The sequence below is a fragment of the Pseudorca crassidens genome, chromosome 7 (genome assembly GCF_039906515.1).
Source record: "Pseudorca crassidens isolate mPseCra1 chromosome 7, mPseCra1.hap1, whole genome shotgun sequence".
Classification (NCBI taxonomy): Eukaryota; Metazoa; Chordata; class Mammalia; order Artiodactyla; family Delphinidae; genus Pseudorca; species Pseudorca crassidens.
Genome location: NC_090302.1, coordinates 28,279,433 through 28,304,875, shown reverse-complemented (window position 1 = coordinate 28,304,875; position 25,443 = coordinate 28,279,433). Strand labels below are relative to the sequence as shown.

Below are 25,443 nucleotides of genomic sequence, written 5' to 3'. Positions count from 1 at the left end.
GAGATTGGGATTGACATGTATACACTGATGTGTATAAAATGGATGACTAATAAGAACCTGCTGTATAAAAAAATAAAATAAAATTCAGAAAAAAGAAAGATTAAAAATTAATATACTAAGAATCCCACCCAAAGATTTATAAAAAGAAGAAATGAAAAAATCCGAAGACAGGTAAAGACCAAACCAGTAGTTTAAAATTTTACCAGGCCCATCCCATTTCCCTGGATACTTTTAATACACTTTCCAAAAACAGGTAGCCCTTATCATATGCAAATTGTTTCATAAAACATAAAAAGTGAGTGGGAACCTCGCCCAACTGTTTTTTATAAGCCTGAAATAACACTGAAATGAAAACTGAACGGCAATATGAGAAAGGAAAAATTATGAGCCAATCACACAAACATAGACAGAAAATTTCTATATAAAATAATAGCAAACAGAATCTAACAATGTACAAAATAATAATACCTAACATCTAGGCAGGGTTTATACCAGGGATGTAAGGAAGTCTTAACATTATAAAAATATGTTAATGTAACTCACCACAATATTAATTAAAGAATAAAAACAAATATGTTTTTAGCAAATTCAGGAAAAGTTTTGAATTCAATAGGCATTCACAATTTTTTAAAAATTAAAAACTTAGCAAACTAAAAACAGAAAAAAAACTCGTTTAACCTGATAAAGAGTATTTATCAAAAAACTTATAACAAGTTCCCTTAAAGTTCCAAACAAATTCAACATTGCACAGAAATCCTACCCAGTGAAAGAGAGAGAGAGAAAGAGAGAGAAGAGAAGGAGAAAGGAAGGGAGAAAGCAAAGAAAGAAAAGAAAGAGAAAAATAGGAAGGAAGGGGAGAAAAAAGGGCAGGAGGGAGAGAAGGAGGAAGGGAAGGAGAGGAGGTATGAAGATTGGAAAGGGAGAAACAAAATTATCATTATTTACTGAAAATAAGGTTGTCTACATAGGAAGTAAGAAAAAAATCTATAAAAGGAAAATCTTAAAATTTAAATGAATAAGAGGATCTAGCAAGACTTCTAAATACATGATCAATATACAAAATTCAGTAGTATTTTGTGCAGCAGTTATAATTGGTTAGAAAATGTACTTTAAAAAGCATCTCACAACACCAACAAAAGTATAAAGTGCTCACAAATAAATCTATAAAATCTGTGTAGGGAATTTTCGAAGAAAAGTATAACTCTTCTTTAAAACACATAGAAGAAAACCCCCACAAATTGGGGAGCTTTATTTTGTTCATGTTAAGAAATTCAAGAATAACTACATCAATTCATCCCAAATTTCACTATAAAGTTAGTGTAATTTCAATCAAAATGAAATTAGGATTTTTTTTTAATTTCTTAAGTTTACCCCAAAATTCAACTTGAATAGTAAAGACCAAGAATAGCCAAGAAAATGTAAGAATAAGAGCTACAAATTTACTGTACTAAATGTTAAGATGGATGATAAAACTACAATAATTCAGATAGCATAGCATTGGTACAAGTAAACATAAATATGTCAAAGAAATAGAGTATTCAGAAATAGCCTGGGCATATGTGGAAGTTTATATCCTAAATAAATGATACTTAATATGGCATTGCAAATCAGTAGGGAATGGATGGAATATTTAATAAATTGTGCTTTGGTAATGGACTACTAATATTAAAGGGAAAAATAAAGATCAAATTAAACCTCCACCTCACACTGTGACCAAAACAAATTTGAGACAAATCAAATGCCAAAAGCAAAACTGTAAAATATCTACAGGAAAATGTCTTCATACACAGGGATAGGAAAAGCGTTATCTCAAATGAGCCCATAAAACATAAAAAACTACTAATTCAAATTTAGAAACATCTATATGGCAAAAATGCATCATTAGGAAGGTTTAAATATTAACACAAATGAAAGATTATATCAGTAACAAATACAACAAAAGAGGATTAGTATCCAGATTTTTTTTTTAAGCTATCAGATTACTAAGATAAACAACATAACAGAAAATAGGGCAAAGGATATAAACAGGACCTCAAAGAAAAGGAAAACAGCATGGACTATAAAATTATGAAAAGAGGCTCAATTCACATGAAATCAGAGAAATGTATATTAAATCAACGAGATATTTCTCAGCCAAGAGATACGAAAATATTAAACCGTTACAAGAACTGTCAAGAATATGGAGAAAGAGGAAATCCCATTCACTGACAGTAGGAATTATAAATCAATTTAAAAATCTACCAAAAAGTATGAAGTTGACTCATTAATTCCACTTACAGGTATATGACCAAGGAGATCCACACAGAGTTATTCACTGAAGCATTATTTATAAAATAAACATATGGGAACACTTAAATATCAATAACTAAGTTATGGTATCCTGTAACACTGGATTATAGGAGAGAAATTAAAATGAGTGAACCAGCTCTAAACTACTCATTTTGTTACCCTTTGTCAGTCACTTAGCTTCTTTGAGCTTCTTGTTTGCTGTTTTTGTTTTAATTTATGAAATGGAAAATCAACCTCACAAGGTGAAATGAAAGACAATAAGTAAGAAAGAGATAAGTAAATGACATAATATATATAACAGCTCCTATGAAATATCAGGTACATTAGAATCTGATGTTCTCTTGTCTGTGAAATAGGTATCACCAACATTCTCTGAAAGAGAGGTGGACAGGAATAGGATATATGATTTGAGAATAATCAATATTTATTAAAACCCGTTTAAAAATGAGAAACGCAGCTAGATAGGAAAGAGGAAAGAATTAACCAGCCAAATGAGGGCCTAGCTCTCATTGAAGAGGTAATCACAAATGAGACTCTAGTCACATAAATCTACCAACAGGCTCCATTCCAAAACACTTACAGGCTCAGGACCATTATTCAATGAAAAACACTATGAAACAGGAATTATACTGAAGCAGCCTGTAAAGTTATGACTTTTCACTAACTAGTTTTAGTTTTATTTTGTGCTGAGTGAGAACTTCTGATGACACCAAGGTAGTAGGAAAATTGGGAACCATATTTCTTAATATTCAGTGTCTATATAAGAAGAAAATCACCTTGAATATGAAGCCCACTTCTAGTAATGGAACTAGTAACCCCACTTCTAGTAAACCCACTTCTACCTTACACTATTAAGCTATCTTGAGAAGTCAACTTACATTTTTCAGAAGAAATTTTAATCTGAATAATGCTGATTTCCCATAAGCTATGTGTCTGTCAACCTTCATAAGAGATAAAGGGACATCTGAGCTTCAATCATAAAGTGTATTTGGGGAAATCCTAAACTATATCCTGAAGGACCTAACAAGGGACAGAAGAGCCAATAGGCCCCCTGGGTTTGGATACATCCTACAAGCCCCTTACATTAATGCTCTGGCCTGCAATACAATATTGAGAATAAATTTTAAAATAACAAATTATAAAGATGCTGCAAAAGCAATTAAAGATGGTCAGGTAAAGCTAACACAGATTAAAAAGTGAGTTGATTACTCAGCTAGTAGGTGTCTATGATAACTTGCAGAGAGGAAGAGAATTCCATTGGAGAGCATCAGATAATGTGTGTTCATTTGAAAGAGGAACTTCATGGAAAAACGTGTCACAGACTAAGCGCACTAGTGCCTAAAGGTAAAAGGTGTTTAAACTTACACCTAGGAAAGAAATCAGCCATATTTCATAATAAAAATCCAAAACAATTAGCAAAAGGTCCAGAAATACCTCCCCCAAATGTTTCCCCCCAACTCCAATTGTGAGGCACAAGGATTATTCAAAGGAATAGACTTGCCAAGCCTATTTCAGGAAATAATTGCTTTTATTATTGACAGGTTTTTAAATGTCATTGGCACTAGAATTCACTTTCAAATGCAAAACATAAAGAAAGCCAATTAACAGAGGATATCTAAAAAGGTATATAACGGATATATATTAAACTCATATGTTTATGTGTTTTAGTAATAAAAAACAATTTATTTTGTTAATAGAAACAGCATTAAATAAATTCATATTATATGAAATACTGGGCTGCTCACAAGTCTTTCCTACTAATTCTAAGAAGGCTAGCAGCAAAGAGGCTGATACAGAAATATCAAGACATTGACAATCTCAAGAAGAGGTATCCAGTCTTTTTCCTTCCCCACAGCATTTAATTCAATACTCAACACACAACAGGTGCTTAATACATATTCACTGATATGAGTAAGATACTTGCTAAGAAACACTGAATGAAAATTTGTTACTTTATTACCATTTATATATATTAATAATAAAGTAACTCATAAAAGTTTTGAAAGTAATTCATCTTTACTGAAATTTTTCTCTTTAATACATAATACCATATAACAAAAAAAGAAGAACTGTAAGACAACTCCACTCTAAATACCTACAGGTTAACTTACAGGAACTTAAAAATAACAAAAATAGCGCACACTACTGGAAGCCTAATGAAGGAAACTAGTTTATACCACCACCTAGTGGCCACACAATGATGCAGCACAAAGAAAGTACTTACCAGTGATGTCACCAAAGTACAAGCATCTGGAGTTTACACGTAGAGCTGCTGCCCTCCTATGCAGCTGGGCCAGCTTTGGATCCATCTCTCCCACTTCCTTCTTCAGATTTGATGAGGCTGACCTTTGGACAAAACCAAGCAGAGACATCATCAAGTGGATCCTTGCCTTTCCCCACCTCATATAATTTCCTCCACCCTTTAACTGATACCTATTTGTTACGTACAGTGTAAAATGCACTTTCACACTCATTGGACCAGATGGCAATAATTAAAAAGTGGTCCTGGCTGGGCCACATAGCAGCAGTGAACCTGAGGAAATTAATGTCTCAAAATCTCACCTTTTTCACTTAACTTATAGCATTTTGAGGATAATTAAAACCTGTGAGAAAATAAATAGGAGATTGCCTTAGGCACCTAAAAGTACTTAACAATGTTTACCTAATTCTAAGTTGTAGCCATAAATTTTACTCCTATCTTGTAAGCATTCTCCTTTTGGAAATATTCTTGGAAGTTTCCTCTATCTTTCTCTTGGTTGGATGCAGTTAATGAGGAGGCCCTAGGGGGTGGCCAAGCCACAGTGTGGAAGAAGTCTGGTCCTTATCATGTATAGAAGAGCTGCCTGCCAAGTAGGTAAATGCACTCTGGTTTCTCATAAAAAATAAAATTCATTAGTGTTTGAGTCATAATACGCTTTTGGTGTCAATCTGTAACAGCAAATTAGCCTAAACGAGATATATATATATGTATGTATGTATATATATATTATATATATTCTTGAAAGATACTACCAAATATTGAGATCTCTGGCCTCCTTCTGTCTTTAGCCTCAAGAACCTGGCAACAAAGATTAGACCTCACAGGTGGGACACCAGAAGTTTCCTTGCTGAGAAAACTGACTAGACAAAAATAGAAACAACTTATAGATAATAACAGTGGGGTGATGGGCATCTACTGAAGGAAACTGCCCAGTCAGATCACCCTACACTAAAGCCCATTATTTGGCAAGACCCGCCCATACTCACAGAGCTTTTTTATAGTCCAACTTCAAAATATGAGCTGAGAGACAAATACAAAAACATTTCAGGAAAAACTCCAGTACCAGAGACAGAAAAAATAAATAGATAGAAAACAAAATAAAACTCAAATGAAGACTTAAAACAACAATATTTAAAAAGAAAACACCTATAATCAATGTCCCCAGAGAGACAGAAATATAGAACCCATGAAACAAAAAGAGGCTAATATTTCTGAAGAGAGTGGGGAAAAAAACATTCTGGAAAAAGGGGTAAAAAGGAGCTCTTGGACATAAACAATGGAAATTAGAAGTTTAAAATTTTACTACATGAGTTAGAAAATAAAATTGGAACATTTCATGACCCCCCCCCGAAAAAAGGAAAAAAGAAAGATTAAAAAATTAGGAGGAAAAAGAAAATTAGAGGTTCAAATGGAGGCATAATGTTTGAACAAAAGAAGTTCCAGAGATTGAGGAGGAAGAAAAAAAATCCAAGAAACATTACAAATTTTTCATAATTTAAGAGTTTCCAGATTGAGGGGGGTCAACTGAGTGAGACACAATGTATGAAAAAATATCTATCCCAAGGAACATTATTGTGAAATTTCAAAAAATTAGGGAAAACAAGAAAAACATAAAAGCTTCCAGAGAGAAATAAGTCACATACAAAGGATCAGGAATCAGAACGGGATGAATGTCTCACTAGAAACTATAATGCAATGGAGCAGTGCCTTTAAAAACATGAGGAAAAATTATTTCCAATGTAGAATTTTACACCCACCCAAACTATAAATTTAAGGAGGTTGATAAAGACATTTTTAGAGATGCAAGTCTCAAAAGTTTAAGTCCCATGTGCTGTCTCCTAAAATTAGGAGGAAAAAACAAGATGCAAGATCCTGGAAAAATGAGGTCCAACACAAGGCAAACGAGATTCCCCAGGAGATCAGTGAAAGGAGATCCAAGAATTACTACAGGGCCACCTTAGAGAACGCTTAGTCCACACTGGACCAAGAGAAAAGACTCCTGAAAGATATCTCTAGAAGACGAAACTGATAAACTGATTAACAGGTTTAATCATTTTGAGTTTTGGCAAAGAATCTGGTGATTAATAAGTATAAGGAAAAGAAGAGAAACAAATGAAAAAGAGAAATAAAAAAATAGTCACCTTCCTATGATTAAGATCATAGACGTAAGCCACACAGCAGTGGCTTAAACTAGAAGATGAATTCTCTTGTGGAAGAAGTCCAGAGACAGGCAGTCCAGGGCTCCTAGTATGGTGTTCCTTGGTGTCAGAACCTAGGCTGCTTCTCTCTTGTTGTTCTGCCATCCCCAGCATGTGGCTTCTACCTCAAAGACCAAGAACTCAAACCATTACATCCACATTCTAGCAGGCAGAAATAAGAAAAAGGCAAAGAGGAAAACAACCCCTCCTACACAACTTTAAGATCACTTACAGTAGGTCATAAATGCGCTAAAACATCCCACTGGCCAGGACTTAAGTCACGCGGATGCACCAAGCTGCCTGGGTTCTATTAGTATTTTTTTAAGAGGGGTTGGGACAAGAATGGCATTGGGAAAGAGCTAGCAGTCTCTGCTACCTCCCTCCAGCACTTTCTATTCTCCATATCCTACTTTGTCTTTCCTCGACGTATTTATTAATCCCTGATATATTTTTCTTTCATTTGTCTATCTGTTTCCCCTAACCTGGAACTTCCAAGGGGACACAGACTTTGTCTTTTGTTCACCTCTGCACCCCAGTTTCTGGAAAAGTGACTGAAGCATAGAAGAAATTTAATATGGGTTGAATGAGGGAATAAATTAATTCCGGGGTTGGGGAGGGGGGAGTCTAAGAAAATAAATTTAAACATAAAGATCCAGTCTGGGCACAGATGATGCTTTGTTTTGTCTTCATTAGTTAGAAATGGATGCCCATCATCTGGAAAAAATGACTCGCCCTTCTGGAATTACTAATTTTAAAAAGGCTCCTTTCCTCTGAACAGATGATTCAAGTCATTGTACAAGGTACAACTAACTCCCTAGTCCTAATAATATAAGCAATATTGCATTAATGTTTGCAATAATGTAACTATTAGCAAGAATAACATTAACATGATGTAAATAATGTAAATTAATGATGTAACCAATTAACTGATTATTTTTCATGTAAATATTATTAGCCGCAGGAAGGGAAATTATTTGGGGGGAGTGTTATACTAGAGATATAAATCCTCTTCTTCCATAGAAGGAGTCAATAGATACTATCTAGACCAAAAAAAAAACAAACAAAAAAAAAACACAAGAAATAGCAAAATATGCCTATTATTTAAAAATACAGAAACAGGCGTCAGAAGAAATAGCTCGAAATGTTGAAAGGTGATTATTCTGGTGAGCAATAATCAGGGATAGGGGAGACTAGACCAGAGGTTTTGCTTTTAAGGATCACAGAATTTTAACAACGTATGTTTATATTTGATTTTTTCACATCTAGCTCGGTGCGCCCATTCCTCTGAGCTCCCGGAAAATACAGTGTAAGTTATTAGGAGCCTTGCAACTTCGCGCTGTGGGCAGTGATGGGGAAGGAGAATGCACTTAGAACAGAAAAGTGAAGGCTCCTTGGGCGTACACACTCGCATCCTACACACGAACTTTTAGGAACTGTACGCACGTGCGCAAGGAGATGAGGCGACGGGCCCAGACAGGTGGTACAGGAGCGACATCAGCACTCAGCTAATTCTAATGTCATTTCTGACGCTGGGGGTAAGAACGTTCGAGGGAACCAACGTGGAAGGAAGGGTCAGAGCTAACACCAAACGCGTCTGGTGCTCAGGCTGCGGAAGACGCCTGGCAGACTGGGCGGTCCGGCCGCCCCCCAACCCGCCCCCCCGGCCTCAACGCAGGAGGAGGAGCCGACCCGCCCCGAGCCTGCGTCCGGGAGTTGTGCAGGCGCCGCTCCCAGCTAGTCGGGAAGCCACAGGAGGAAGAATTCAAGGAAGAATACCGACCGCTGCCCTTCTCAGCGCTCGAAGCCGTGCCATGCTTGCCCTCCGAAGGAGCCTGACTAAGGCTCTGGCCGCTCGGACGCAGGCGCCTCAGGTACTGGCCGTCCGAGACGCGCCCAAATCGTTCCCTGGGGGAGGGGCGGGGAGGGGCGTCTGCGGGAAGAGCGCGGGCCGCGCATGCGCCTACGGGCCCAGACCTGCCAACGTGGTTCTGCGGCCGCAGAGCCGACTTCTAGTACAAGTCTCGGAATCCCGTGGCGGCGGACCCCGGGATGCGCGGCAGGAGGAAGGGTTCCGTTAGAGGAAGACCCAATGCCAGGGTCGCCTCTGGCCGTCTCGCAAACAGTCGTGGACAGGGGCCGTTTCTAGCCTAGGTACCCGGAAGCCCTGAGGTCACCCTGAAGCGCCAGCTGCTGCGTTTTTGCGGCTCTGCGAGGTTGCTGTCGCCGCATTGGGGCCTGTGCTAGACACTGGTCCGGCCTCTCTTACTGATTTGTGTTTTGACAAGCCCCTCCAGACTGAAGGGGCAATAGGACAGGCCTCCCCCTATTAAGCGAAATACACAACCTTCCAGCATTTTGCAGGCAGAGAACCTTTAAGAGGGGGCCCAGGGTGCAGGTGGTGAAGCATCCTGCCCAGATGCCAGTGTCTCCTGAGGTTGGTGCCCTAGTCAGGCAGTGTCAGGAACCTCGTAGCAAATATGATGATGACAACTTATTTCATCTGGGTAAAAAATGTACAAAATAGATTATTGTGATTCAGCCTTAACTGTCAGGAATTGGCCTATTCTGTGAATCTAACCTAGAGGTTTTTTCCTTTTGGTGTTTAGGCTTTTACTTCTTTCTCAAAGAGCAGTAAGAAGGGGATTATAATCTACTCTAGAGACTGACTTTCTGGTGAAGACTAAAGAGGAACCATTAATGGCCCCTTCACCCAAGATTAGCAATACAGGCTTTATTCTGATTCTCTCTACTGGGGCAGGACCAAGAATTATTCCTTAGAATTTTACTCTGAACTTTGATGTTATTAAATGTCAACCAAAACAATGAAAAAAAATGGTTCTGACAAACCTAGGGGAAGGACAGGAATAAAGACGCAGACGTAGAGAATGGACTTGAGGATACAGGGAGGACACGTTCTTCTGCCAACGATAATAAAATGTATGCCTTTGATCACATATTTTGATCTCCAAATACAAATTCCCTGAAAAGCAACTTAAAAAGCAATTGTTACAAGTACCCTATTGGCCCATTTTCTGATATCTGATATACTTATATTTTATTTATAATATTTTTAAACTATAAATACTAGGCAGTATTTATTTGCTTAACATTCTGTTAGTAAAGTTTAGTAAGATGGCACAAAAAGAATATCTGTCAAATACAGGGGCAGCTGCAATTGTTTTTGATGGCAAGCTTAAGTCAGTTGGGCAATAAGAGTATAACTCATCATAGACATGGAATGACCTCAAGAGAGATTATTATAATTAAGCCTTATACACAATTAAGTAAAATATATGCATTACTGTGTTTTGTAAACAAAATATATGTCAGAGGAAGAAGCCTACTGCTTTCCTTTGACATATCAGGTAGTCAGTATAAGCCCAAAATTCATCAATAGCCTTATAAGTACCAAAACTACTTTAATAGATAATTCTGGTATAATCAGCTTCAGGAAATGTGCACATGCTAACCAAACTTATGTACGATGGATATGTAAACTAGAATGCTATATGAATGTATATGTATGCGCATGTGTGTATATACATATATTTGTATATACATATATATATATATATATACACAAACACATATACATACACAAAGCATCTACTGAAAGTTAAGTTTACTCAGAGAACCCAATTAGAAATTTACATTGTGAGCATATGACTATTACAAAAGTAATGAATGGTTCTTAAGGGATATTTCCATCAACCTGCTATAATTGGGTGGATTAAATGCCCTTCTTCAGGTTGCATATGTAATTAAACCCTAATAATTATTCAGACAATTCTAACTTACTGATGTTTCCTTTTTCTAGCATTTACACAGGCTATCACCATAGTACAATGCAACTGGCTAAGTCATAGTTTCCTATTACATTAGTTACACTCCTGTCCTATTTTTGACTAGTGGTCCACTTCACTGGATTTAGAAAATACTTCTACCTGACCAGCAATTTCCATTGTTTTAAGAACGTAAAAAAAAAATTAGTTTTCTGCCAGTAAACACATTGTCATTGTGCCAGCCAAAATACCTGTATATGTTAAAAAATTGTTTTAAATGCTTAACTCTAATACATATGCTATTCAATATAGATGGAATATTAGCTAAATAAGGGATAATAAACTATTTGTAAAATTTATCAGGATCCTAACTATTTGTAAAATTTATTAGGATCCTAATTGTCCTTTGGTAAAGAGACTGACCCAGTGCCTTCTTAGGAGCTTCTCATGGAAAAGTGACTAAAGGTGGAGCCCCTGCTAGGAAACAGTAGCTATATATTTAGAATGTTTAAAGCAGGCATCTTTATTGACATATCTCTAAACAAATTCAGTGGAGAGAGGACAACAGAAGTCGAAACAGATTATGAGTTTAATGAGTGTCCCTTGTTTCCAGACTCAGATTTGTTTGTAACATAATATTATAAACCCTACCTTCCCCAAATATTTCAAGTTGCCTTATCTTTCTTCAGGTGTGCTCATCTTTTGCTACAGGCCCCAGACAATACGATGGAACATTCTATGAATTTCGTACCTGTTATGTTAAGCCCTCAAAGATGAATGAGTTCCTGGAAAATGTTAAGAAAAACATTCATCTTCGGACAGCTCACTCTGAATTGGTTGGATTCTGGACTGTAGAATTTGGAGGCAGAATGAATAAAGTGTTTCATGTTTGGAAGTATGGTATGAGTCATCAGCTTAAGTATTCAGTACAGATTTTCATTCAGTTAGATATTACATGAGACTTAGTTCTTGGATCTATGTTACTATAAATACATACAGGTTAAGTAAAACTAAAAAAGCAATACCAAAAAAATTAATTCAGTGATTATTCTTCCCAACAGTATACCTCTTAACAGCCCATTGCTGGAACCTTTATATTATCATATGGGAAGCAATATTGGGAAAATGTGGCATCTCCAATTCCAAGTCATAAAATTCTAAGCTAGACTTTAATTCTAGAAAAAAAAGTTTAGAATGGTTATTGTAAAGATTTTTTATGAAAAATTTAAAGCAGTTAATGCAAGAACCAGAGTGAGTTAGGATCATAAAAGAAAGTAGAATTATTTTTTCTTTATATTGAAGCTATAGCTGGATATCAATGTTTTAGCAGAAATCATTCAAACATCTAGGGACTTTAGGGAAATAGAAGTTGATAGGGGATGATAGTTAACTTTGAAGCCCTCACCCATCCTTAAGATTTAATAATTTTGTTATATTTCAGGACCACTTTGGGTTTTTTTCTGCCCCCAGAGTTTCAGGGAATTCACTGTCATTATACTAGGCTAGGGAGGTAAAGGAAAGGAAGTGAGTTCTTTCAATATTGAAGTTGACCAACCCCTGGTTTACAAGAAGAACGGTTACAGGAATCCCTAGAATGTTTAACTCCAATGTTAAATTTTTGTGAAGTCACATCAGGACTTGATGATATCTAAAGAACTTTTAATAATTTCATTTAGTGTTTGGTCATCAGTGTCCAAAGTTAATAGTCATATAGTACTTTAATATGAAAAGTACTCATTCTGAATTTAACGTGGCCATAGTTTAGGGGTTCTCCCTGTTGTAATAAAACAAACCCCATTAAAACACAATTTATGGGACTTCCCTGGTGGTGCAGTGGTTAAGAATCTGCCTGCCAATGCACGGGACACGGGTTCAAGCCCTGGTCTGGGAAGATCCCACATGCCGCGGAGCACCTAAGCCCATGTACCACAACTACTGAGCCTGCGCTCTAGAGCCTGCGAACCACAACTACTGAAGCCCACACGCCTAGAGCCCGTGCACCGCAACAAGAGAAGCCACCGCAATGAGAGGCCCGAGCTCCACAACGAAGAGTAGCCCCCACTCGCCACAACTAGAGAAAGCCCTCACGCAGCAACGAAGACCCAATGCAACCAAAAATAAATTTATTAAAAAAAACACAATTTATGCTTTAATGCACCACCAGCTGAATCACGTCCCATTAAGAAATTACTCGTAAGGTCCTGATATAACTTACTAATGCTCTAAGAAGGCTGTTATTCCTTATCTGCAACGTAAACCATAGAAAACTCTTTTACCATTAGTCTTATAAGGCCCTATTAGTAACTATTAGTACTAGGCCCATATGTTAGTAACATATGGGTAACAAACAGAAGAGAAATAGTACTGGGTAAAAAGAATGGATGACAGTAATTAAGAGAATGAGCACTATTTCTTTGGAAGCTGTTTGTTCAAAGAAGAGGCTGAAAAAGCAAATCTTAATTTCATTTATGTTCAATTTAATTCAGTTATACCTTGACCTGACCACTCATCACCATCACCACTGACAAAGAAAAACAGTCTTTTTCTAAACTGGCGCCATAATTTAAATGCCTCAATAAAATTAATAAGAATAGTTAACAGATACTGAGTACTCACTAGGTGCCAAACACTGTTCTGAGCTCCTTTCATGTGCTAATTCATTTAATCCTCACTTCAGCCCTGGCGTTAAACAGACACAAAGATTCAATAACTTACCTAAGCCTCACAACTACCTACTAAGTGGTAGAGCATATAAAGCCCATTACTATATGATATTATCAGTTGTTTACGTTCCTACTCCCCTTTTAGACCATGAACAGCTTGGGGACAGGCGTCACATTTACTTATGTTGGTATCTCCAGTGATATAACACAGTCCTTATGTGGCCTCGATGAACATTTACTAAACTGAATGAAACCCAGAAAAAGTACAGGTGGTTTTAAATCAGACATTTTTATTTTTCTTACTCCTTTTCATCCCATAGACAATTTTGCTCATCGAACTGAAGTTCAGAAAGCCTTGGCCAAAGATAAGGAATGGCAAGAACAATTTCTCATTCCAAATTTGGCTCTTATTGATAAACAAGAGAGTGAAATTACTTATCTGGTGCCATGGTGCAAATTAGAAAAACCTCCAAAAGAAGGTAAGTCCTTCTGTCTTAGTCACTGAATTTTGATGGAGAAAATATTAAAGATTTTAAGCTATAAAAACTAAAGTTCTACTGGAAAAAAATGAAGTTAATCTTTTGCATAATATAGGAACATATGTTGATTGTTGAGATAAAAATAATTTGGAGCTCTTAGCTTATTCTTAAAAATTGAGCATTAAATAATGGAATATTTTTCCAAATTGGTATCATTACTGATACTTAAAGTTTGGCTATATTATAGAAAAAGTTGACATGGTCACTAAAAGTTGAGAAGTTGGGCCTTGGGAGCAGAGAACACATGTGGGTAGATGAGGGATACTGTATGATATTTTGTCATAATTTTTAAATATTACAAACTTTCAGATATAAAAGTATTTTTTCATAAATTACTACTAATCTCAAATCATGAAGTACAAATTTGCTTATAAAATTTGACTGTTTGGGGGGAATGAATTAACTGGAACTGCCAAGCTGTATTACTGTAGTCTAACTTTTATGTCTTCCTCTTTCTTATTTCTCAGTTTGAAAATAATTCCTAAAGATTTGTCTTCTTCCTGATTTCACTTCTTGCTGACTTAAAGAAATTATTACCTCAATCCAGTTTTAAACAAAGGTCAGATTAGAAAAAGCATAAACTAATTTAAATTTTATTTTATTTCCCCCATTATTCCCAACTCTGTAGTGCATTTTGGATTACAAGAGATTTGAAAAGTCTTATTTAGATCCTTATCCACCTAGATCCCCTCAGTTTTAGGCACCATCTAAATGAACTAGTGGGCTTCAAAGACAATGTCAAATCTTGGTTCTCTTCCTCTATGTTATTCATGATTCTTCAGTAACTTTTGCATGTTTTTCCTTTACTTCTCAAATCTACTGGTCCCCTAGTTTCTTTCTGTCCACCCACCCTATACTTCCACTCAGAAGGTAAAATACTTTTCAAGTATTTACCTGGATATTATATACCTGGAATAATAAAACCACCTCCTTCAGGGTTTGTTTTGCCTCAAAAACTCTGAGACAGTCACTTCAGGTCCATTGTTTGCTTGCTGTTCCTGGTAGAAATGGAAACCTATAGGGGGAAATTATATAAAGCAAAAAAGTAGTAGAAGTTGGAAAGAAGAACAGAACCGTAAGAGATTGGAAAATACTTTATTCATTTCTATTATAAAAGTGTAAATGTAGGCAGCTAAAAGGTCCTATTCCATTATTTTCTCACAATTTTATTGATAAATTTTATAAATTAAAAATATTTTTAAAATATTAAAAATATTTCTTTGTTCTCTATAAGCTTAACAACTCATCCTTAAAGTAGGTCAAGGACTTTCTAAATATAAAAGCACAGTGCAAATTATTAATAAATATGTCTACATAAACATGTATATGTATATATGATCCTCCAAATCTATATATAGATTAGCTTTCCACTGGAACCAAACTAGACAGGATTACAAATTGCTTGAATGTGTTCAGTAAAATACTTATTTTTCTCCCTATTCCAGGAGTCTATGAACTGGCTACTTTTCAGATGAAACCTGGTGGGCCAGCTCTGTGGGGTGACCCATTTAAAAGGGCCGTTCATACACATGTCAATCAAGGCTACACAAAATTAGTTGGAGTGTTCCATGCAGAATATGGAATACTCAACAGAGGTACAGTTGTCCATCTCTCTGTGAAATTGCAAAGTATATTGGTGATCTACTGTTAAGTTCCTTGGGTCAGTTTGTCTCTCTTCTCATTATTGAGTGTATTTTACCTTTTATTGCCAAATTTTTAGTTTTTTGTGATTTTAAGGGTTGAGTAAACCTGTTTTAAATCTTATTTATTTAGAATATTAATTCCTTATGAAGCCTTTTTCAAATACTGAACTGCTTTTTTCTCTGATACATCAAAATGATAAAATTTTTAAAACTGGAAAGGACCTCAAGAAATCACCTATTCCTTTCATAATCTCTTTTTCATAATCTACATAATCTCTGAATGGAGTTTTATTGATTTTTTTCCCACTTTTATTGTAATATAATTGACATATAACATTATGTAAGTTTAAGGTGTACAACATAATGATCTGATATATGTATATATATCATGTATATGTATATATTGTGTATGTATAATATGTATATATTGTGTGAAATGATTACCACAATAAGTTTAGTTAACATGCATTACCTCACATAGTTACAATTTTTTTTTCCTTGTGATGGGAACTTTTAAGCTTCTTAGCAACTTATTTATTTTATATGTGAAAGTTTGTACTGTTGTACCATTTGTGATTTTTTAAAATAATATTACTTGGGTTGTTTGGGGGTGAAAAGTAATATATAGTTATTGTAAATATTAAATGGACATGGACAAGCCCAAAGAAAAAAATTACCCATTTCTCACTACTTATATACACATAGTATGTATACCATATTGATTTATTTAATAAAACACCTATTTGGGATATTAAAGTTTATCTGAAAGGATAGTTAAGACTTTTAATATTTGAAAACTCATAATATCCAGTTGCCGCCTCATATTCTCCACTTCATGTCTAATGGACATCTCAAACCTAACATATCCAGAGTTGAGCTGATCGTTGCCCAGAAATTCAACTTTTAATAATATATTGTAAAAAAAAAGTTGGACTGTGCAAAAATAGATGTTTGTTTAAGTTGGAAAATACATGAAGAGGAGAAAAATTATGACAATTATTAGATGCCTTTCTCACACCATACACTAAAATAAAATCAAGATGGATTATAAATATCAATTAAAAAACTGAATTCATAGAATTACTGAAACAAAATATAGATAAATTTATTTAATAATATGTGAGAACAACATTTCTAAGCCAAAAGCAAATGAAGAAACTATGAAGGAGAGAAAAGAACTGATGATATTATTGTACAAAGGCTCAAATTTCTGTGCATACCAAAAAAAACATAAATGAAATCCAAAAGCAAAAAGAAAAATAAAAGCTTATGCAAAGATGACACAGATGACTAATATATATTAAAGAAGTTGCAGATTAAAACAATAATTGGATGCCATTTTTTACCTAATAAAAACATATTATATAGATATAGTATTGGAGGGGTTGGGGACAAACAAGTACTGTTGTACTATGTAGGGTTGTATTGGCTTAATCTTGCCCCCCTTAATAATTTGGCAATAAAATAAAAAGCTTAATTTTTTTCAACTGTTTTTGCCAACATTCTAGGAAATACGAATGTTTTTAGTTATACAAGAAGGAAATTTGAAAGGATATACAATATATAATCACATTTGAATGATGACATTAAAGGTTTTTTAAATCTCTAATTTACGATAATAGACGTGTAGAATTTTTATTTAAAAAAACTACTGAAATGTGTGTACACACACTTTTTAATCTTAAATTCATTCTCAGTGTACTAGGAATATGATAATATGCTGAGTATAAATCAGTACTTCACTTCTGGAGGATAGTGTATAATATATACACTGTACATTTGTAAGTGTACATATGTAAGATACTCTTTGGTTCTCTCAATTTAAATTTTAGGAGTTTATGTTAAGAATATAATCAGATCCAGACTGCCTGGGTTTGAATCCCAGCTCCACCACTTAAAACTCTGTCACCTTGGGTGAGTTACTTAACCTTACTGTGCCTTAGTTTCCTCATCCATAAAATGATGATAATAATAACCTACCACTGAAGGTTATTATGAAAACTAAATGAGTTAATACACACAAAATGTAAAACCAGGCTCAACATGCAGTAGGCACCCAATAAATGTTAGTAGAAGTTGTCATCAGCATTGCTCTTATTATGTACATGTACTGCTGCTCTAATGAAATTTATGTCAGCATTATTTATAGTAAGAAAACTTTGGAAACAATGTTTATAAATTTCTCTCCCAGATCGCTCACCCCTCTGAAATCTTATCACTAATATACTTAGTGTTACCCTGTTGATAATCACTATTTTTATTTAAAGAATAGGAGTTACAGTTTCTGATTAATGTTTCTGTCTTTCTTATTTGAGCAATGCCACAGTCTTTACAATCTATTTCTGGTTTATTTATTTCTGCAGTTCATGTTCTTTGGTGGAACGAGAGTGCGGATAGCCGAGCAGCTGGGAGACACCAGTCTCATGAGGATCCCAGAGTTGTGGCAGCTGGTAAGCTATTTCACTAAGCACAAGTTATTCTTAGAACAAATCTGATTTAGTCAATAACTTTATATACCTTCTTATGAATTTTTTTCCAGTTCGGGAGAGTGTTAACTTCCTTGGGTCTCAGCAGAATATGCTTCTGATTCCTATGTCATTTTCACCATTGAAATAGTCTTCCACTGATAAATGAAGCATTTCATTAAGTGCCATAAGCTGTGTCTACTAATGGTGCTTAAATTCTCCCAAGAGATTCTCACTTTTATTTGACGGAGGTGGTAAGTTAATTTGCTATGTCCCTTGCATATTTAAAAGCTACCTCTGTCCACTATCACCACCACGTCAGTAAACAGTCTGTTCCTTTTTGCCTAGGCATTTCAGTATCTGTCATACATTAAAAATAGTTGCTATTACTATAGGATCTTGACTTTTCATTTGTTTCCAAATATCTCTTTTTCTGTATTTTGACAACCCTCTGCTTTTATAGCATTTTTTACATTCAAGTGATTCTTTCATTTCCATAGCTGTGATAATATCTTTAAAATATTTGTATACATTATTAACCTTTTCGTCATGTCTGTTTTTCTGAGATTTTAAAAGTTTTTGTCCATTAAAGTTTATTTTATACTACTAGATAGGATTCATAAAAATATTAAACATATTTCTTTACTATGGAAGAGTACAAGGTTACCTGGGTCATCTGTATTAATTATGGTTTTCACATTAATAATTACTTACCTGGAAAATAATGTTATTAGGTCTTGGTATTAAAAGTTATTGATGACCCATTGGTTTATATGCTGCAGTATCTTCGTTTACAGTTAACTTTACTAATTTTTACTTCATTTTAAATCACTGTTTAACAAAGGTACTTGGTCATCTGTTTGTTTTAATGAGATATTTATGGTTATGGAAATGTTTGCCCTAATAAAAGCCTATATATACAATCTGATTCTTTCTATTGTGTTTTATATTTTTAATCCTCATCTCTGGAGCTACTGTTGTGTTGCCATAAGGTAATGAGACAGTAATAATGTACTGTCTTTATTGTAAATATTGTCACCTCAAGTAACTTTACAAGGATTTCTTCAGTACCATCCCAGACATACTAGGATTTTCTTACTAACGACTTTAGTTTTTATTTTAGTTGAGTGCCTCAGCCTTCTTAAACTAGATTTCGCACTTCTAAGCTCTCCTGGTACTTGTACTTACAGCTATGTTATTTTATGTTTCTAACATACTGCAAAAACAATAAATTAGGAATTAGCTATCTATGGGAAAACTGAAAAACAGGAAGCACGGTCACCTCTCACTTACCTGGTCCTCAGGAATCTGAAGGACAGATGAGTTCCTAGTAAGGCAAAGAACACCCTGACTCTGAAGGCTAAAATCTATCAGACATGTTAGAAGCATTGGCTTTAAGTTTTGACTAAGAGTCTTCCACCTCAGTTTTTTGAAAAGTTGTCACTTAGGGAATGAGGTGGTGGTGGTATGAATTGCAGTGTGTGTGGACGGATTTCCTCTGGCGTGAGATCAGCCGTGTGCTTAAGGCCATGTTTGGTCACATCAAAGTGTACAACTGGGTCTGCCTTTTCCTCTTTCATTCATCTTTGGACTAGCTAGAACATTTCCTGGTGATGGCCAGGGGCCCTTTCATCCGTCCAATCCAGAGCCCTATTGGAGGTTTATATAGCAGCGGCAGACCAGCATTCTTACCATGTCCTAGACAGAACTGGAGAGCCAGTAGAATGATAGGCTTCACTCCACTGATGAACTACAGGTGCTTCTATTTGCTGAAACAACCCTGGATCAGGAACACGACAAAGCTGGCCGGGACAGAGGACATCGCAGAGATGACACAGATGGACGTAATTATGTTCACTAACATGTTCTTCTTGCAAAGAGAAAGTCAGTGAGAATCTGAGCGTTCATTGATGCAACCGAGCACATGTGTCTTTATGGGGCAGAATTGGGACAGAAAACAAATCAAGGACAACAATGACACATGTCCCTCAAACATGTACCACAGTGTGACCAGACTCTGCCCACAGAGCCCAGGCTCTGCCATCAGCCGGCCACCAAGGGCTGATCCACTCTGCTCTCAGCAGGGCCATTATAGCAAGCCAAGGAGAGCCCCAGCAACTTATTCTGAACAATTATGAAGTATCAGAATAGACCATGAAGTATCATTCTTTATGGTTACAAAAGGTTTTCAGGGAGCAGCACCGTTGACTATGCCTAGCAAATTCTTTTGTTCACTGGAGTTATACTGATGAAGAGAAGACCTCTTATTTTAAAGAAACGCAATCAGGAAGGACTGCTTTAAGTTTTCAACACCATGAGTTGCATGCAATCAGTTGATGCAATCTGAGCGTTCATTGATGCAACTGATGCAATCAAGGCAGACACACACGCAATATCTGAAGTATAGCCCAGGGAAAAACACCGGCTTAATAAATAAAATAAAATTATTTTATTCAGAGTTAAACCATCATTTTCAGGTCAATAACCTGACACTTCAAATGCGGAACTGATTTCTCTGAGTTCATGAAAGAGTCCAGTACCAAAATGAAACTATTGAAAGGGGTCGGAGAGGGAATTTCCTGGCAGTCCAGTGGTTAGGACACTATGCTTCCACTTCAGGGGGCCTGGGTTCAATCCCTGGTCAGGGAAGGCCTGGCCCAAAATAAAATAAATAAATGGAATTGAATTTAATTATTTAAAAAAAATAAGAAAGAGGTCTGAGAGTGGCCTAATGGGGTTCACTCTGGTTCACTGTTTTTGACATTATAAGAGCAGCAGGTTGTAAATTCTCACACACACAAAGGACTGCTTTGGTTTGAAAACTTAATAAATGCAGAAATATTAGTGTGAAATTACTCAAATAAGTTAAACTCTTCTGGCTGTAAATAAATTGGAAAAAACAATGTATAGCATATTAATCTAACAGAAACAAAAATTCTAACAGAGTCTTGTTATAAGAACGGTCTTATACACCCTTTATACAGGGTCATATAAAATTTCCATTGACCTATATAATTATTCTGTAGGAGATAAGCAGAAACAATAATTGCCATGCTCCACGTATAGGATCTACACTTTCAAGTATTAACTGGAGCTCAGTCTTGAGTGGCGTAAGATCACTAAATGCCAGTGATGGCTTTGTATTTTAAAAAGTCTTAAACAATAAACTGTTAGGTGACCATGTTTACCTGCCAGCTACTCCCATGTACCAACTACTCTGGGCCCCCTTTTCTGACATGTTTTGGGATGGATACTGTTACTTGCCGAGCTTTAAGTGTTCCTTCACTTGCTTGATGGCATCCTTAACTTTGACTTGGAGGACATGATTGAGAAGTACCGGCACCCCGAGAAACCTACCATACCTAAAAGTACAGCCTGACATTAGAACACTGAGAATATGAACACAGTATCGCTTTGTAGCAGATAACAGCATGAGTCTGTACATGCTTCATTTAGATGAATTCCCTCTTTAAAGGAAATCTAAAGTTAGATTTGGTGAAAGTTATAGCTCAGTCTCCTCTGTTGGATTCTGGCAACCTCTTAACTTCTATTATTTCTGCCCAGGGGGCTAACAGAAGCTAAATGGGGAAGGGGAGGAGGCTGGGCTTGATTATAGACAAAGTTAGGCATCTGAGATGTTAAAGAAAGAATACTCATTCATCTCACAGATGCTCCTCCAACTATGGTGGCTCGGGCCTGAACTTGGATCGTAGGGTAAACGAATGGGGAGTCAGTATGAGCAGTGAGGGATACTGAGCAGAAAGACCTGAAGGACTTATACACAGGCCTTGGCTCTCTCCCAGCATGAGAGCCACTGTAGATGTCCCAGACTACGCTGCTCAGAAAGCTATGTTGTGAGGCAGCCATGTAAGTTATCTCATTTTCCTGAAGGTATGAAGATTTCAACGATTCTTCCTTCTTTTCTTCTGAGTACCACCTATTCCTTCAAAACTCAGAGGGACAAATGAGTTGAAAAGCAGTGAAAGTAAATGCTTTTAATACCACTTCTTCCATCCAAGTCCTTCGTGGGTCCATGTAAAAAGCCTGAGAAACTGTCCTTAAATCCGTAGGACCCTTTATGAATCTGATTTGGGAGAAAAGTGTAACTAAGATATGAGACGCACACTTTGGATTAAACTAATTAAAAACAACCTTATTTACTGAGAGATGACTGAGCTAGAAGCTTTTTAAATTCAAAGTAAACCGAGCACATGTGTCTTTATGGGGCAGAATTGGGACAGAAAACAAATCAAGGACAACAATGACACATGTCCCTCAAACATGTACCACAGTGTGACCAGACTCTGCCCACAGGGCCCAGGCTCTGCCATCAGCCAGCCACCAAGGGCTGATCCATTCTGCTCTCAGCAGGGCCATTATGGCAAGCCAAGGAGAGCCCCAGCAAATTATTCTGAGCAACTATGAAGTATCAGAATAGACTGTGAAGTATCATTCTTTATGGTTACAAAAGGTTTTCAGGGAGCAGCACCGTTGACTACGCCTAGCAAATTCTTTTGTTCATTGGAGTTATACTGATGAAGAGATGAGCTCTTATTTTAAAGAAACGCAATCAGGAAGGACTGCTTTAAGTTTTCAACACCATTTGAAATTCCTTCTCCTCACCCTGCAACCTGGATGCTGATAAGGCAGCAGAGAGACATCAAGAGCAAGCCTCTTCCTGAAATCGTTCTCAGAAAAAATGGCTCACAACTGATTCCCACGCTCAGAGTTTCAGAGGATGTCAGAGTTGTAAGACCCACAGAAGTTTTATGGGCGAGCCTCCCTAATTCAGCGGTGAGGAAACAGGCCCAGGGCTCAGCGTGACCTGTCCAAGGTCACCAGCTCATCTGTGGCAGAGGCAGAGATGAAGCTGGGCTTGTCACAGTCTGTCCCGTGACACCACCACTGGGGGAGAGTCCACCGTGTGCCTTCCACAGCTCATTGATCCAGAGTGTCGTATTCTGGTTGGACCTTGAACCAGTAAGGAAACTAGGCTGACTTCAAAAGAGAGAAGCAGGCTAAGCTCCCTCAGATACAGGAACAATGTGCTCCAAGGCCCCTCCTCTCAAAACTCACATGCTTTTCCCTATGACAAGAATCAAGACTGAAAGAGACCCTCCTGACACGGCAGGTCACCCATTCCTTCTCCCCAAGCCCACCCTGCACCCCACCTGAACGGTCGCACCCTGAAAGTGACTCACTTGTGGAGGAGGCAGCCCCCCAGCCCCCAGGGGACACACGGGCAGCATCTTCTTGATTCTGTCGCTGCTACACTGGCAGGCGGGGGAGGGGTTCTCCATCGTCCAGTTCCCATTTTGGAAGAGCTCTGTGATGGTCTGGGGGACGGGGGTGGTGGTCCACTCCTCCTCCCCCACCGAGCAGGGCATGCTCTGCAAAGGGACATCAAAGGTAGGATCACCCAAGAGGGCCTGGCCCCTCCTATTGCCTCAGAGCACAGGACCAATCAATAACAACTGCAAACGTGCATCTATCCCCTCACCTTTTGGTTATTTGATGCCCCGCTCCCTGCTGCCATAGGCTTGTAAGCTGCAGACTCATTTTACGGTTAGTGGTGATGGAACACAAAGAGGGCTTAAATACTCATATACTGAACTCAAGTCAATCCAATCTACTGCCCATGTCTTCACTCAACAAACATTCACTGAGTAGCTACTATATGCCAGACACTGTTCTGCATATTTGAGAGTCTGGGTGAATAAGAAAAAGTCCCTACCTTCAAGGAGTTTGCAATCCTATAGAGAAATTGGACAGTAAACAAATAAGTATATCACTTAGCCAAAAATAAAGCAGTGCATGAGGAGAAGAGTGACTACGCTCCCTGAGAAGGTGATAACTTCTTCCAAGGCATAAACGATTAGGGAAAACAAGCCAGGAAAAGATTTGGGGAGAAAGAACACTATGAGCAAAGGCAATAGAAAGTGTAGGTACAAAGTCCCACAAAAGAAATGAGCTTTTACGTTTAAGGAACAACAGGAAGGCAGTGGGGCTGGAATGTGTTGAGCTGCGAGGGAGAGTGGTGGGAGATGAGGAGAGGGAGGCGGGAGCCACAGGACACAGGCCTGCGAGGAGTCTGCATTTCATGCTCAACGTGCTGAAACCTGGTGGAGAGTGTCAGGATGCACTTTATGTTTCAAAACGAGTAGAGAATTGGGAGGGGCACAGTTAGTAGGGGTCAGAGTTGTTGGTACATGAAGAGCTAGGTTGTCTGCAAGCACCCCAGGTGACCAACGACAAGGCCTTTATGCCTGACTTGAGCTCTAAATTACTGTGTAACCATCAACAAGTCACTTGCCCTCTTGGAGCTTATTTTCAGCACTAGCAAAATAAAAGTGTAAAATTACTTCTTTCAACAAAGTATTTCTAGTGTCCCTTTCAGTTTCAAAATTATACAATTTAATGCATTTATTTCTGAGAAATTTATCCTTAAAAAAGTGAAAGATTCCAATGATGCCCCTGGTTCTAATATTCTGGGGGTTCAGTGCAGAAATTAATCTGAGTGATTAATTCTGTGGGAGAGTACTATAATGAGATTCTCTCATTTAATTATTCTTACAACCCTAGGTAGTAGTTTAATTATCACCAATAACAAACAAAGTAACAGAGGCTCAGAGAAACTGAGTAACTTACCCAAGGTTACACAGCCAATAAGTACCAGAACCGGAATTCAAATCCAGGTGTGTATGCTCCAAACTCATATTCTTTATATCACTCACACAGTCTGTTGAGAAGAATCTATGCAGACTCCTTCCCTTGATTTTATGGAGAGACAAGTCACATACAAAGAAGCAGGAATCAGCATGCCATGAATTTCTTACTAAAAGCTATAATACAATGGAGAATTGCCTTTGAAATTATAAGGAAACATTATTTCCAATGTAGAATTTTATGCCCAACCAACATATGAATCAAGAGGTTTGGTAGAATAAAACATTTTTAGAAATTCAAGTCTCGAATAAAAAAGCTACCAAATCCTGGCAACAGGAGGTCCAACACAAGGCAAACGAGATCCCCCAGGATATCAGTGAGAGGAGATCCCAGAATTACTACCATGCTGTCTTAAAAAACAATTAGCCCACACTGGAGCAAGAGAACAAAGGACCCCCGGAAGATAATGCCAGAAGATGAAACTAATAAGCTGATTAATGGGTTTAAGCATATTGAGAGGAAATTTATTTAGGCAAAGAATTTGGTGTTTAATAAGTGATGGGTATAATGAAAATAACAGAAACAAATGAAAAAGAAATAGTCACTCTCCTATTAAGATCATAGGTTTAAGCCACAAAGCAGTGGCTTACACTAGAAACATTTTCTCTTGTAAAAAAGAAGTCCAGAGATAGGCAGTTCAGGGCTCCTAGTATGGTGCTCCATGGTGTCAGAACCTAGGCTGCTTCTCTCTTGTTCTGCCATCTTCAGCATGTGGTTTCTACCTCATAGTGCAAGAACTCAAGCCATTACTCCAAATTCCAGCAAGTAGAAATAAGAAAGAAACAAAGAGGGCGAGAACCGCTCCTGCACTGCTTTAAGACCACTTACAGTAGGTCATAAATGCATTAACACATCCCACTGGCCAGGACTTAGTCACA

The 25,443-nt window shown here is 37.1% G+C and overlaps 1 protein-coding gene and 1 long non-coding RNA gene across 2 annotated transcripts in view; one reads left to right on the top strand and one right to left on the bottom strand.

Annotated features, from left to right (window-relative positions):
* LOC137227613 (uncharacterized) overlaps window positions 1-8,655 on the bottom strand; it is a 435,344-nt gene extending 426,689 nt beyond the window's left edge. The window contains exons 1-2 of the long non-coding RNA XR_010944933.1: window positions 8,524-8,655; window positions 4,514-4,635 (exon numbers count right to left, since the gene is read on the bottom strand). This is a non-coding gene — a long non-coding RNA (uncharacterized lncRNA). The remainder of the gene's footprint in view (window positions 1-4,513; window positions 4,636-8,523) is intronic.
* Window positions 8,414-18,767, top strand: LOC137227610 (protein NipSnap homolog 3A). Its single transcript, XM_067743782.1, has 6 exons — window positions 8,414-8,618; window positions 11,219-11,429; window positions 13,513-13,671; window positions 15,177-15,326; window positions 17,738-17,824; window positions 17,914-18,767. Exons 1-6 carry the CDS (start codon window positions 8,559-8,561, stop codon window positions 17,988-17,990), a joined length of 744 nt encoding a protein of 247 aa, XP_067599883.1. The 5' UTR covers window positions 8,414-8,558; the 3' UTR covers window positions 17,991-18,767.
* The last annotated feature ends 6,676 nt before the right edge of the window (window positions 18,768-25,443 follow it).

Excerpts from the sequence above, each read along its gene's own strand:
- LOC137227610 (XM_067743782.1), top strand. The coding sequence starts at position 8,559 with ATGCTTGCCCTCCGAAGGAGCCTGACTAAGGCTCTGGCCGCTCGGACG. Across the intron at positions 11,430-13,512 it reads GTTTCATGTTTGGAAGTATG|ACAATTTTGCTCATCGAACT; the intron begins GTATGAGTCATC and ends TTCATCCCATAG. Across the intron at positions 13,672-15,176 it reads AGAAAAACCTCCAAAAGAAG|GAGTCTATGAACTGGCTACT; the intron begins GTAAGTCCTTCT and ends TCCCTATTCCAG.